Source organism: Microcaecilia unicolor, chromosome 11 (genome assembly GCF_901765095.1).
Source record: "Microcaecilia unicolor chromosome 11, aMicUni1.1, whole genome shotgun sequence".
In the NCBI taxonomy this organism is placed as follows: Eukaryota; Metazoa; Chordata; class Amphibia; order Gymnophiona; family Siphonopidae; genus Microcaecilia; species Microcaecilia unicolor.
Genome location: NC_044041.1, coordinates 97,617,613 through 97,632,819, shown reverse-complemented (window position 1 = coordinate 97,632,819; position 15,207 = coordinate 97,617,613). Strand labels below are relative to the sequence as shown.

The 15,207-nt window shown below is 50.3% G+C and overlaps 1 protein-coding gene across 2 annotated transcripts in view; it reads right to left on the bottom strand.

Annotated features, from left to right (window-relative positions):
• The window catches only part of DOT1L (DOT1 like histone lysine methyltransferase), a 642,515-nt gene that overhangs the window by 198,397 nt on the left and 428,911 nt on the right, over positions 1 to 15,207 (bottom strand). For both annotated transcript variants that reach the window (XM_030219845.1, XM_030219846.1), the window contains exons 16-18: positions 7,645 to 7,736; positions 7,230 to 7,331; positions 4,577 to 4,714 (exon numbers count right to left, since the gene is read on the bottom strand). In XM_030219845.1, the coding sequence (XP_030075705.1) occupies positions 4,577 to 4,714; positions 7,230 to 7,331; positions 7,645 to 7,736 (332 nt within the window). The remainder of the gene's footprint in view (positions 1 to 4,576; positions 4,715 to 7,229; positions 7,332 to 7,644; positions 7,737 to 15,207) is intronic.

Sequence of the window (15,207 nt, the reverse complement as noted above, 5' to 3'; positions counted from 1 at the left end):
GGTCATCCGCTCCATCCGAGCGGGAATCCGTCTCCTCCAAAGAATCCCCAAAGGACCGTTGGGAGAACTCAGATACGCTGCCCTCATCTACATCAGAGGAAACAGCGTCCTCTAAGGCCTGGGAATCCACCCGAGGGCGTTTACTTCCGGGGGCCTCAACCCCGTTATCGGACAAGAGAGAAGGGGCAGCGTTGTGCATAAGGAAAGCCTGATGCAGCAGCAAAATAAACTCGGGGGAGAAACCCCCCAGACTGTGTATTTCAGCAGCCTGGGCCACAGCCCTAGACAACCGGTGCTCGCAAGAGCGGGGGAGCAACATGCTGCGCATCCAAGATGGCGTCCGGCGCGACACTCCGCGAAGGAGCCGCGCGGGAAGAACGGCGCTTAACTTTAGCCGCTTTTTTGCCGTCGCCCAAATCAAGGGCGGCCATGGCATGAACGTCTCCCAGCTCAAGGGCAGCCCAAGAAGAAGCCGTCCGAGCAGAGTGGCCGGCCAAGATGGCGGAGGCGAGCAGCGGGGGATGGGCGTTTATGGCGGGGAAATACCGCCGCGCCGGAGGAAGACCCGGGTCACTGACCGGCCTCCAAACTGACACCCAACAAGGGCGAATCAGACTTTAAAACCCCCGCATCCCCGCTAGAAGCGCACACGCGGTCCGGGGAGCGATTCTTCGCGCCCTCGCCATCCGACGCCATAGGCCACGTGGAGATCAATCGGGAAACCCCCTGCCCGCTATAAAAAGGTAAAAATTACCTGCTTCTTGCTCCGAGCTGTAACGACCTGGTGTCCCAGTGAGTAGCTGCAATAAACGTTTAAATAAACGCCGAAATAAACGCCCTTAAGGACGTCCAAAATTCTTTTTTTTTTTTTTTTTTTTTTAACGGAGCCAGCGGGAGGGGGGAAAAAAGGAGGGACCTGGCACCACCAGGTTTGCACTTGCTCAAGAAGAGCCCTCAACCCCAGGCACTCAACAAAACCTAAAAATTAGGCTTGGAGGCCTAGCCAGAGCTGCTGCTGTGGGTGACCACCACCTGCTGAGATAGAGAACATACTGAGGAGTTTCCGGCAGCACATGACCACATATAGGGAGGCAAAAGGATTGCTCTCTATCTCCACCTGCTGGTAGATGGACACAACCCACCAGTCTATGGATTGATCAGCATGATGATATGGAAACACGTCTTTCACCGGGGCATTGAATTCTGTTCTGTAGCCATCTCTGATCAGGTCCAAAACCCACTGATCTGAGGAAATCTTGACCCACTCCTCGAGAAAGAGGGAAAGCCGTCCTCCTATTGCAGGAATCGAGGAGAGGGCCGGCGCACCATCATTGAGAGGGTCGCCCTTGAACTCCAGGCCTTGAGCCGGTCGCTGCGGAACGCTTGTCCGAACGAAAGGAGTTCCTCTGCTGAAAGCGGGCACGAGAAGTGAACCCAGCAGAACGCCGCGGGCAGTACCTTCTAGCTTCACGGAAGCAAGGTCTGAAAGAGGAGGGAACCACCTGACCCCTGGAGAGAGGCCTCGGCCTATCCTCAGGTAAGCGCTGGGGTCTAGCATCCCCCAGGCCTTTAACAATTTTCTCCAACTCCTCACCAAATAGGAGAAGGCCTTGGAAGGCCAACTTCACCAACCTTTGCTTAGAAGCCATGTCAGCCGCCCAATGCCATAGCCACAACAGGCGGCGAGCCGCCACCGCCACAGCCATCTGTTTAGGCGAAGCTCTGACCAGATCATAAAGGGCGTTAGCAAAGAAAGACAAGGCCGACTCCATCCGCGGTGCCACCTCAGTAAGGGGCTCCGCTCCATCCTCGGGCTGTTCCACTGCCTGTTGCAACCAAGCGAGGCAGGCTCGGGCAGCATAGCAGCTGCATGCAGACGCCCGTAAGGATAGGCCTGAAATTTCAAAGGACCGTTTCAGAGCTGCATGTCCTTCAGGGCGACTACTCCTTCAACTGGAAGGGTAGTCCTCTTTGTCACAGCTGTGACTAGGGCATCCAACTTTAGGCACTGCTAGGTGCGCCAAATGCTCCTCAGAGGGTATAATTGCCCCATTGCCCTGGCGACTTTCAAAGGCCCCTCGGGGTCAGCCCATTGAGCCAAAATAAGCTCTTGGATAGAGTCCTGCAAAGAAAAGGCTCGAGCAGGCTTCTTAATACTTGCCATCCTCGGATTACCAGAGGAGGCTTCGCCACTCCCAGGATCTTCAATCGAGAGGACCTGCAAGGCATCAGAAATAAGTGCTGGCAGCTCGTCGCAGTGGAAAATCCTCACCGCGGAAGGATCATCTGGATCCGGTGGCAATCCTGCACCTTCCTCTGGCTCTTCAGACCACGAGGGCCTGCCAGACCCCTCTGAATCCTCACATCCCGACTACAGGGGGGAGAAGGGGTGTGCGCCACTCTCTGAAGAGGAATTAACCCTTCTGTGCTTGTCTTGCAGCCAGCTGTGAGGGGAAAACACATCTGACGGCAATCCGAGGCCAGGTTCTACTGGGGGGGGGGGGGGGGGGGGGGGGGTGGAACAGTTAGCAGGGCAGAATGAGACCCCTGCGGGAGAGCTCTTTCTCACATGAATGCTTTATGCAGCAGCACCACAAACTCAGGGGAGAAGGGCTCACCCTGGCCTCCCGGTTCCAGTCCAGGGATAGTAGCTCCCCTGTTAGCATCCACACGAGGCTGCCCTCCAGTTTCAAACCCCTCCTCTTCTATGGGGGTCGCGCCATGCGGCGCGTCCAAAATGGCGCCCGCTGCCAGCTCCACTGAGCGGGAAGAAACATCGTTCGCCATGCTCGTGCCGGCCCTGACGTCTGAAGAGCACGATTTACAGGGCCCTGCTGCGGATCTGCCCTTGCCACAACGGGAACAGCGCTTAACAACCTCTGCAGCCATCGCCGAAAACGGCGGAAAATTCAAAATGGCGGATTCACGCCAAAAACGTCCCGATCGCAGGCGCTCCCCGAAGGAGCTACAAAATGCTCTTACCTCACCAGATCGAGTCCACAGAGCTCCGGTCACACTGCACAATCAGAAGAAAGCCTCTTTTCTGGAATCGTAGAGCCAAAGCATGACGCAACTTTTTTTTTTTTTAACGCTGTGAGGAAAGTTAGAGGCAACAGCAGTAGAGGCAAATTTCCAACTCCGGAGGATCAGTAGAGTGGGAAAGGCAGGGAAAGGACTAACCAATGTGCCTGCATCCACAAAGGACGGTGTGGGAAAAGACAGGGAAAGGGCAAACCTATGTGCCTTCAAAGTGGAGCTGCAATAGCCCCCAACACCCCTGCTACCACTGGCCAAAGCACAGGAGCCACCCCAGGCAGATTTTTTGAAGGCGCTGAATAAGTTGCTTCCATCCTGCTGGGAAGACAGAGAATACTGAAGAGGCACATGGAGCTAGCTGGCCACGAGGCACTATGGTTTTTCAGTGCTCTCTATCTCCCCCTGCTGGTTGATGGACACAACCCATTCATAATGGATTCATCTGCTTGATGACAAGGAACAAACATTAAGCTGAGAGCTCTATGCAATGTACTTTGGCTGTATACTAGAACCAAACAGGTGTGGCCCATTTTACTGTACATTAGCATGGCAACTGGTATAATACACTGTGTTCAGCCAATTGAACTACTTGACTTCTTACTCCAGGCCTCTTGCTCCATGTATAGCTGATGACCCAGAACAGTGATTAGCCACCTACCACTAAGATGGGATATTTACTTAGGCTCAGGACTGGTGATATCTGTATAGGCTTTTTTCCATCAGACTCTAGATTCACATGACAGTAGGGGTTAAAACACAATGAAAATAGAAGAGCGATAAACGCTTCCTTTCAGCCTATAATGCTCTGTTAAGCATGGACATGCATCAAAGAAAGATTCTAGAGCTTAATTTGGAATGTAAGCACTACTGAACGAGAGGCACAGGAATCAATATTCTCATACAAGATTACAAGAAGAAACTTCATTTGATTTGATCAGGCTTTTCAATTAGACCTAATTAAAGCATTTTTGTATAGCTCAACAGCCATGAAGCTAAAGACCTCCTTCAAATAATCTTTATTCATGTGATCTTCCAATCCACCAAGAATGGACAAATTTAGCATACTTTAAGCATAACTGCCACTTTCTCATCTTATTCTCATCAGAAAACCATCTTAACAATCAATCATGAACCATGTCTACAATTTTCCCAATTTTCTCCCTATACAAAGGCAAAGTACAGTGATCTCTTCTGGCAGCTAGGAAGATGCAGCTTGCTATGAACTACTTTCAATAGAGCTCTTTGGTTAACCACTATGAGAGCAGAATGTAACTACACCTTTCTCCCACTTCACTGAGCCACCTGTCCAAGATACAGTATATATCAAGCTCAATAAACTATATGAGCACATAGTACTAACCAAAAGGTCACAAGGGTAGTCATATCTAATTCTTGAAGACATGCACAGGTTGGGTTTTAAAGCAGTGACTCCCAAAGCTGACCTGGAGGACTCCAGCCAGTTAAATATTCAGGATATTCACAATGAACATGCATGAAATAAATGAGCATGCACCATTTCCAGGATGGACAGAGTCCTCACCAGCTGCAAACTCTGCTTTCTGAGTTCACCATTGTCTTTTGCCAGCTGCTTTGTCTGTTCTTTCAATTGCTGGTTGTGAGCGGAGATCTCCTTCTGTGCCTGGATCAGGTCATCATATGTCAGAGCTTTCACACCCAGCTACATGCAAAAACAAAATTAAATTAAAATTTCTTTCCCTGTGTGTAGGAGACAGATAGAAGTACACTTTCATTAAATCTCCAACTAACATGCTTATAACCAACAGTGAAGAGAAACAGAAAACATCACAGCAGAAGAGTAAATGTGTCTTTGAAGAAGCACCCGTATGGAAGTCTGCCTGAGGAGATGCAATTTTACTTTTTCACCAGGGATAAATAAAATCAGTTCTTTTCTATCAATGCCCCTAAAAACTGATAGAACACTACAGGAAACGACTGGGGGATGGTAATTATTTTAAAATTTTCAACATGCTAAAAAGGATAACACACCACTAAATACCCCAGGGAAAACATTTTTTTAAAAGAAAATCTAAAGAGGACACCCCAACAAAATAGCCCTGTAATAAAATAGCCCCTGACATTTCTTCTCTCTCCATGTCTAACATCTATCTTCTCTCTGAATCCCTATCTGCTCTGTTCAGCACCTGCCCTCTTACTGTCCCTATCCATCCCTTTTCCAGCCTTACCCTGTGCCCGTCTATTCTTACGCCATGCTCAGCATCTCTTATCTGTCCTCCGCCCCCACCCCCCCCAATGGTCTAGCATAACCCCATCTGTGGATCTAGCATCTCTCCTCCTCTGTTCCACCCCCCCCCCAAACCCCAGATCTAGTCTGTCTCTTCCCTCCATCAGTCTGGTGTCCCCTAGTCAAAGGTTTCCAGGATTAAAAAGAAATCCAGATAAGGGGGAGGAGGCAGGTGTTTCTACCACTACTATGGTCCTGCTCCCTCACATCCCCATCCCTTTACTAGTCTCTGGGTTTTTTTTTTTTGTTCAAATACACAACCAGCACCTTTCCTTTCCCAACAAGTTTGGAAGCCTACTCTCCTCCTCCATCATTCTTCCCCTCACAAACACCAGCTTGTCCTTAAGCAATCACTTCCTTTACAGTAGCTGGCCTAACACATTCCTTCCCATACCTCCCCACCTAATCACCTAGTACTCAAACTCCTGAGTTCCTCTACAATCCCTGGAGTTTCTGTTTGTCCATTCTCAGACAAACCCTCAAACCCTTCTCATCTCTCCTTACCCCTCCTTTTTAATTTGACCTTCCTTCATCCTTTACCTTCTTTCCTCTTGCCCCCCCCCCCCCCCAACTCACCCTTCACCTTTACTAACACCACTCTCTCATCTTCCCCCTTTCATCACTTTCCCATCTCTTTCCTTCTATCCCTCTACCTTCTCTCACATCTGCAGTCCTCTTGCCCTTCCACCCCCTTCCCTTACAATCAACTCCTTCCTTCACATCTCTACCCCATCACTTTCCAATCTCTTTCCTTCTGTCCCTTCACCCCTTAAGTCTCTCATGCTCCCTTTCCATCTCTTTCTTCTACACTTCTCCTCCATGCTTCGAGCAGTTTTATCTCTTCCTTCTTTCCCCCATAATCACCCCAGCCTGCTAGCAGCATAATGTCAGCTTGGGACTTGCAACATTCTATGCTGCCTGAACTCCATCACCCTCAGTACCAACATCTGAGTGATTACCACTATGCAAGCTGTACAGAGTACATACAACATAATTAGTCCTCATAGCTCCCCTTCCTCTGCTCACATCACATGCTCATTTGGAACAAAGAACAATGCAGCTTGGGGAGGCTGGGCTTAAAACTCTTCAGAACGAAGGCTGCATCACACCACTTTCTGCCCCATCATCTGCTATTCCTCCAGTCCTTCCCAACCCATCTATGCATTTCACTAGCAATTAATAAACAAAAATGCATATCCTACAAGTGGTCTTTAGTACCTTATGTCTACATATTGAACAGCAGTGCTAATCAATCTTTCTGTGGCCATCACTCCATGATTGTAGCCAAAATACAAGTTTGTGGACCTCCCCCCCCCCCCCCCCCCCCCCCCCCCCCCCCCCCCCCCCCCCCCCCCCCCCCCCCCCCCCCCGAATAATGATGTACCTATGGACAGCCCCTCAAACATGGGTTTTGTGAATCCATTTGGAGTCCAGACATATAGTTTGGGAAACTCTGCTGAACAGACAGACTTCCAAAGGCCACCACGGCAATGCATTTTAGGAGTCCAGTGGCAGCACTTCACAGGCAGCACATTGACTAAAACTATTAAGAATATGAAGTATTTATTTTCCATGTATAGTTTCCCAAATAAATATTATATCTTTAAAAATAAGAGGCTAGAGTGTCTTGACCTTGGTACAGGGATCCAAGTTTGGATCATCTGTTCAACATGGCTAATTGTACTGAGGTAGTGCATTTAGAAATGGGGAAGCAGGAAGGATACACAGCTGCTGCTACAGTAGCAGCCTCTGCAACACAGTTCCAGAATCACCCCTAACTTGCCTTCTCATGCACACCATCTCAAAACACAATTCATAACTTAATCTCAAAATGGTGGAACTAAGTGAAACACTTAACACACTCCTACACCAAGTTTCAAAAGAAATGCACTGCACTGATAGAAAACAAATGTGGAAGAAGCTCTTGCACCTCATTGAGTTTCTGCTGAAACAGCCGCTTGATCTCCTCTTTCTGTGCTTGGCAGTGGCTGAAGAGCTGCTGTGCTGTACCCAACAACTGAGTGTTTTTCTCCTAAACGCAAGGAACAGAAAATCTGTCAGCTGATGAAACAGTTAATCTTTGTGCCTACCTTTTCACTTCCTTTCACAGTTTCTTTTTTATACAAGGATAGCTAGCTACAAGACAATCATTTTTATTTACATATCCATATCCTCTACCAAAAAAAAAACAAAAAACACCTAATTAACTGAAAACTACTGGTTCCACTAATCAGCTTTTATACTGGTACAAGTGCAACATCTCTGCATCCAAGATGATGCATTTAGCTCAATGACAAGCCTAAAAGCACAACTCCACCATTAACACAACATGGATAACAACTAACCTTTTCCTGTTCCAGTAACTGCTGCAGGTTTGCTTTGTACTGAGGAGTTTTCATGTAAGCCATGAACTGCATGTACTGAATCTTGAAAGAGTCTACAAAAAAAAAAAAAAACCACCAAAAAACAAGATATAAAGTCATTTAGAGGGAAGAACAGAAAAGTCCAAAGTGTTCACTTAGTCTTCCAATGAACAGACAGCTTTACTGGCTTGAATTTAAACGAACATCCTAATTTGTTAAAACCAGATAAAGCCCATATAGCTCAAAATGTTCAGTCTCTTGAACTAAAGATTATCTTCTGAAGTTCAGGGTACTGCATCATTAATGAATCTTACATGATGTGTTTTTTTTTTTCTTATGAGAATAAGGATTTTGTTATTGATAATGTTAAAAGAAATGCTTAAATGTTTAGTACACTTGTTTATGCATCTCTTTCAAACCCTCTTTTGGATAATGGAGTAACAGATTTCTGATGTTATGAGAGGATTACAATTTTTTTTTTTCTTTTTAACACACTTGAGTATCAACTTTTTAAAAACTCGGCTACAATTTAAAAAGAGCTTCGAGGACAAATGTGTTCCTATGGTGCCAATGCTGCTAAGCTGTTACTGGACAAGGACTTAGCAAATGAAACTGCTAGCCCATAACAGGAGTTTTTCTGAGGACAGCATTTTACCAGATGAATGTCATCTTAATTGGCACCAAACCAAACAGTCTCTTCCAGAGCACGGACACTAAAGCTGGTTGATAAAACTAAGTTACTAACCTGTAGCAGGTGCTCTCCAAGGACAATAGGCATATACTCGCACATACGGGTGACATGATCCAGGGCCTGGTGCGGACACTGTCAAGTGCACAGTCACTTTAAATCTTTGAGGCAGTACCCTCATTGAGCATTTGCAGGTGCCTTTCCATATGACACACGAGCGCAGGATCAGCAGTGGTGTTAAAGCTAAGAAGACAACTCCAAGAGGAGGCAGGAGGTGTCCTTGGAACAAACCTGTGACAAGTAAGTAACTTAGCTTTCTTCGAGGACAAGCAGGCATAATATTCTCACATACGGGACTCACCAACTACCCAGGCTTACAGAAAAGATGGACCAGAGGGTAAACTTGGATTTTAAACAATAAAAAAGATTCTACAGGACTACTTGTCCAAACTGGCTATCCCACCTTGAATACTGCTCCAGACAGTAGAGCGAATGCTACATACCTGTAGAAGGTATTCCCAAAGGACAGCAGGCTGATTGTTCTCACTGATGGGTGACGTCCACGGCAGCCCCCTCCAATCGGAAACTTTACTAGCAAAGGCCTTTGCTAGTCCTCGCGCGCCCATGCGCACCGCGCATGCGCGGCCGTCTTCCCGCCCGAACCGGCTCGTGTTCGTCAGTCCCATATGTAGCAAAACAAAGACAAGGGAAGACACAACTCCAAAGGGGAGGCGGGCAGGTTTGTGAGAACAATCAGCCTGCTGTCCTCGGAGAATACCTTCTACAGGTATGTAGCATTCGCTTTCTCCGAGGACAAGCAGGCTGCTTGTTCTCACTGATGGGGTATCCCTAGCCCCCAGGCTCACTCAAAACAACAAACTTGGTCAATTGGGCCTCGCAACGGTGAGGACATAACTGAGATTGACCTAACAACTTATCCAACTAACTGAGAGTGTAGCCTGGAACGGAATAAAAAATGGGCCTAGGGGGGTGGAGTTGGATTCTAAACCCCGAACAGATTCTGAAGCACTGACTGCCCAAACCGACTGTCGCGTCGGGTATCCTGCTGCAGGCAGTAATGAAATGTGAATGTGTGGACAGATGACCACGTCGCAGCTTTGCAGATCTCTTCAATAGTGGCTGACTTCAAGTGGGCCACTGACGCTGCCATGGCTCTAACATTGTGAGCCATGACATGACCCTCAAGAGCCAGCCCAGCCTGGGCGTAAGTGAAGGAAATGCAATTTGCTAGCCAATTGGAAATGGTGCATTTCCTCACAGCCACTCCCCTCCTGTTGGGGTCAAAAGAAACAAACAATTGGGCGGACTGTCTGTTGGGCTGTGTCCGCTCCAGATAGAAGGTCAATGCTCTTTTGCAGTCCAATGTGTGCAGCTGACGTTCAGCAGGGCAGGAATGAGGACGGGGAAAGAATGTTGGCAAGACAATTGACTGGTTCAGATGGAACTCCGACACTACCTTTGGCAAGAACTTAGGGTGAGTGCGGAGGACTACTCTATTATGATGAAATTTGGTATAAGGAGCATGAGCTACTAGGGCTTGCAGCTCACTGACTCTACGAGCTGAAGTAACTGCCACCAAGAAAATGACCTTCCAGGTCAAGTACTTCAGATGGCAGGAGTTCAGTGGCTCAAAAGGAGGTTTCATCAGCTGGGTGAGAACGACATTGAGATCCCATGACACTGTAGGAGGCTTGACGGGGGGCTTTGACAAAAGCAAACCTCTCATGAAGTGAACAACTAAAGGCTGTCCCTGAGATCGGCTTACCTTCCACACGGTAATGATATGCACTGATTGCGCTAAGGTGAACCCTTACAGAGTTGGTCTTGAGACCAGACTCAGACAAGTGCAGAAGGTATTCAAGCAGGGTCTGTGTAGGACAGGAGCGAGGATCTAAGGCCTTGCTGTCACACCAGACGGCAAACCTCCTCCATAAGAAGAAGTAACTCCTCTTAGTGGAATCTTTTCTGGAAGCAAGCAAGACGCGGGAGACATCCTCCGACAGACCCAAAGAGGCAAAGTCTACGTTCTCAACATCCAGGCCGTGAGAGCCAGAGACTGGAGGTTGGGATGCAGAAGCGCCCCTTCGTTCTGTGTGATGAGGGTCGGAAAACACTCCAATCTCCATGGTTCTGCGGAGGACAACTCAAGAAGGAGAGGGAACCAGATCTGACGCGGCCAAAAGGGAGCAATCAGGATCATGGTGCCTCGGTCTTGCTTGAGTTTCAACAAAGTCTTCCCCACCAGAGGTATGGGAGGATAAGCATACAGTAGGCCTTCCCCCCAATCCAGGAAGAAGGCATCTGATGCCAGTCTGCCATGGGCCTGAAGTCTGGAACAGAACTGAGGGACCTTGTGGTTGGCTTGAGATGCGAAGAGATCTACCAAGGGGGTGCCCCACACTTGGAAGATCTGGCACACTACTCTGGAGTTGAGCGACCACTCGTGAGGTTGCATAATCCTGCTCAACCTGTCGGCCAGACTGTTGTTTACGCCTGCCAGATATGTGGCTTGGAGCAACATGCCGTAACGGCGAGCCCACAGCCACATGCTGACGGCTTCCTGACACAGGGGGCGAGATCCGGTGCCCCCCTGCTTGTTGATGTAATACATGGCAACCTGGTTGTCTGTCTGAATTTGGATAATTTGGTGGGACAGCCGATCTCTGAAATCCTTCAGAGCGTTCCAGACTGCTCGTAACTCCAGGAGATTGATCTGCAGATCGCGTTCCTGGATGGACCAGCTTCCCTGGGTGTGAAGCCCATCGACATGAGCTCCCCACCCCAGGAGAGACGCATCCGTAGTCAGCACTTTTTGTGGCTGAGGAATTTGGAAAGGGCGTCCCACAGTCAAATTGGACCAAATTGTCCACCAATACAGGGATTTGAGAAAACTCGTGGACAGGTGGATCACGTCTTCTAGATCCCCAGCAGCTTGAAACCACTGGGAAGCTAGGGTCCATTGAGCAGATCGCATGTGAAGCCAAGCCATGGGAGTCACATGAACTGTGGAGGCCATGTGGCCAAGCAATCTCAACATCTACCGAGCTGCGATCTGCTGGGACGCTTGTACCCGGGAGACGAGGGACAGCAGGTTGTTGGCCCTTGTCTCCGGAAGATAGGCACGAGCCATCCAAGAATCCAGCAGAGCTCCTATGAATTCGAGTCTCTGTACTGGGAGAAGATGGGACTTTGGATAATTTATCACAAACCCCAGTAGCTCCAGGAGTCGAATAGTCATCTGCATAGACTGTAGAGCTCCTGCCTCGGATGTGTTCTTCACCAGCCAATCGTCGAGATAAGGGAACACATGCACTCCCAGCCTGCGAAGCGCTGCTGCTACTACAGCCAGGCACTTCATGAACACTCTGGGCGCAGAGGCGAGCCCAAAGGGTAGCACACAGTACTGGAAGTGACGTGTGCCCAGCTGAAATTGCAGATACTGCCTGTGAGCTGGCAATATCGGGATGTGCGTGTAGGCGTCCTTCAAGTCCAGAGAGCATAGCCAATCGTTTTCCTGAATCATGGGAAGAAGGGTGCCCAGGGAAACCATCCTGAACTTTTCCTTGACCAGATATTTATTCAGGGCCCTTAGGTCTAGGATGGGACGCATCCCCCCTGTTTTCTTTTCCACAAGGAAGTACCTGGAATAGAATCCCAGCCCTTCTTGCCCGGATGGCACGGGCTCGACTGCATTGGCGCTGAGAAGGGCGGAGAGTTCCTCTGAAAGTACCTGCTTGTGCTGGAAGCTGTAGGACTGAGCGCCCGGTGGGCAATTTGGAGGTTTCGAGGCCAAATTGAGGGTATACCCTTGCCGGACTACTTGAAGAACCCAACGGTCGGAGGTTATAAGAGGCCACCTTTGGTGAAAAACTTTCAACCTCCCCCCGACCGGCAGATCGCCCGGCATGGACACGTTGATGTCGGCTATGCTCTTCTGGAGCCAGTCAAAAGCTCGCCCCCTGCTTCTGCTGGGGAACCGAGGGGCCTTGCTGAGGCGCACGCTGCTGATGAAAGCGAGTGCGCTGGGGCTTAGCCTGGGCCACAGGCTGTCGAGAGGGAGGATTGTACCTACGCTTACCAGAAGAGTAGGGAACAGTCCCTCCTTCCCCCATAAAAAGGTCTACCTGAGGAGGTAGATGCTGAAGGCTGCCGGCGGGAGAATTTGTCGAAAGCGTTATCCCGCTGGTGGAGCTGTTCTACCACCTGTTCGACTTTTTCTCCAAAAATGTTGTTCGCTCGGCAAGGGAAGTCCGCAATCCGCTGCTGGATTCTATTCTCCAGGTCGGAGGCACGCAGCCATAAGAGTCTGCGCATCACCACACCTTGAGCAGCGGCCCTGGACGCAACATCAAAGGTATCATATACCCCTCTGGCCAGGAATTTTCTGCACGCCTTCAGCTGCCTGACCACCTCCTGAAACGGCTTGGCTTGCTCAGGAGGGAGCTTGTCCACCAAGCCTGCCAACTGCCGCACATTGTTCCGCATATGGATGCTCGTGTAGAGCTGGTATGACTGAATCTTGGCCACGAGCATAGAGGAATGATAGGCCTTCCTCCCAAAAGAGTCTAAGGTTCTGGAGTCTTTGCCCGGGGGCGCCGAAGCATGCTCTCTAGAACTCTTAGCCTTCTTTAGGGCCAGATCCACCACACCAGAGTCGTGAGGCAACTGAATGCGCATCAGCTCTGGGTCCCCATGGATCCGGTACTGGGATTCGATCTTCTTGGGAATGTGGGGATTAGTTAGTGGCTTGGTCCAGTTCGCCAGCAATGTCTTTTTTAGGACATGATGCATGGGTACTGTGGACGCTTCCTTAGGTGGAGAAGGATAGTCCAAGAGTTCAAACATTTCAGCCCTGGGCTCATCCTCCACAACCACCGGGAAAGGGATGGCCGTAGACATCTCCCGGACAAAGGCCGCGAAAGACAGACTCTCGGGAGGAGAAAGCTGCCTTTCAGGGGAGGGAGTGGGATCAGAAGTAAGGCCATCAGACTCCTCGTCAAAGAAATATCTGATGTCCTCCTCCTTTTCCCACGAGGCCTCACCATCGGTATCAGACACAAGTTCACGAACCTGTGTCTGAAGCCGTGCCCGACCCGACTCCGTGGAACCACAGCCACGGTAGGAGCGTCGAGAGGTGGACTCCCTCGGCAGCACCGGCGAAGCTCCCTCCGCTGACGTCGTCGGGGAGTCTGCCTGGGAGACCTCACCTCGGGCAAGGGGCCAGCCAGCGCCTCACTCGACGGTAACGGTGGCACAAGCACCCCCGGTACCGGAGGGGAAGGGCGCAACAGCTCTCCCAGAATCTCTGGAAGAACGGCCCGGAGACTCTTGTACAGAGCGGCTGTGGAGGAAGACTGGGAAGCTGATGCAGGCGTCGATATCAGGCTGTTCCGGGCTGTCCAAGGGGGAGCGCATCGACACCTCCTGAACAGAGGGTGAGCGGTCCTCCCGGTGCCGATGCCTACTGGGTGCCGACTGCCTCGGCGACCCAGAGCTCTCGGTACCGAGACGGGAAGGAGACCGGTGACGATGCTTCTTAGACTTCTTCAAGCGAAGCATGTCACCGGAGCTTCCCGGTACCGACGAGGAGGACGTAGAATCCAGCCGTCACTTCCTCGGGGCCGAGGCCGAAGAAGGTCGATCTCGGGGGGGCTGTACCGCAGGAGCCCTCAGGGCAGGGGGAGACCCACCCGAAGGCTCACCGCCACCAGCAGGGGAATGGACAGCCCTCACCTGCACTTCAGATGAAGCACCACCGTCCGACGACATCAGCAACAGCGGAGGGTCCCGGTACCACCGACGTCGACGCAGCCTTTTGATACCTCGGTACCGACGATGCCGAAGGTAGGGGCCTCGATGCCGAGGTCGAAGACTTCGATGCTGTCGACGTCGATGCACTCGATGCCCGTGCTGTTGTCGTCGAAGAGCCAATCTCGCTACCTGCATCCTCTTTTTTAAAAGAGCACAAAGACTGCAGGCCTGCGGGTGGTGCCCAGCCCCCAGACACTGAAGACACGAAGCGTGCCTATCAGTGAGCGAGATTACCCAGGCGCACTTCTTGAAGCCGCTGGAAGACTTCGATGACATGGGCGGAAAAATCACGCCGGCGAAATAAAAATTCGCTATGATGACGAAGGGCACCAAAAAGAAGGGAGAAAAAACCCGAATCGAGGCCAAATAGGCCGGTCCCGAAAGCGAAAGGAAACTTACGCGGGAAAAAAGCTGGAAATACGGGAAAAGGGTAAAGACCAATCGCTCTCTTTTTTTTGTTTTTTGCGAACATCGCGAAGATGCACGAGGATCAACTTGAGGGGCACGAAACGGCGGTAAAACACGACCGTCCCGAGCGCGGACAAAAGAAGACTGACGAACACAAGCCGGTTCAGGCGGGAAGACGGCCGCGCATGCGCGGTGCGCATCGGCGCGCGAGGACTAGCAAAGGCCTTTGCTAGTAAAGTTTCCGATTGGAAGGGGCTGCCGTGGACGTCACCCATCAGTGAGAACAAGCAGCCTGCTTGTCCTCGGAGAATGAAGGTGTGGACAGAAGACCATGTAGACGCACTGCAAATGTCTTGGAGAGGCAGAGCCGAAATGGGCTATTGAGACCACCATGACTCTCACATCATGAGCAGTGACCCAGCCATGGAGGGTTGGCCCAGCCTGAGTATATGTATAGGGGATACAGTTGGCCATCCAAATACAGATTGTATCCATGGTGATGGGAATTCCCAACCTGTTAGGATCAAAGGATACAAAAAGCTGGGAGGATTTTCAATGAGGTTTTGTTTGTTCTAGTTAGTATGTGCTTGCAGTCTAAGGTATGCAGTGCTGCTTCT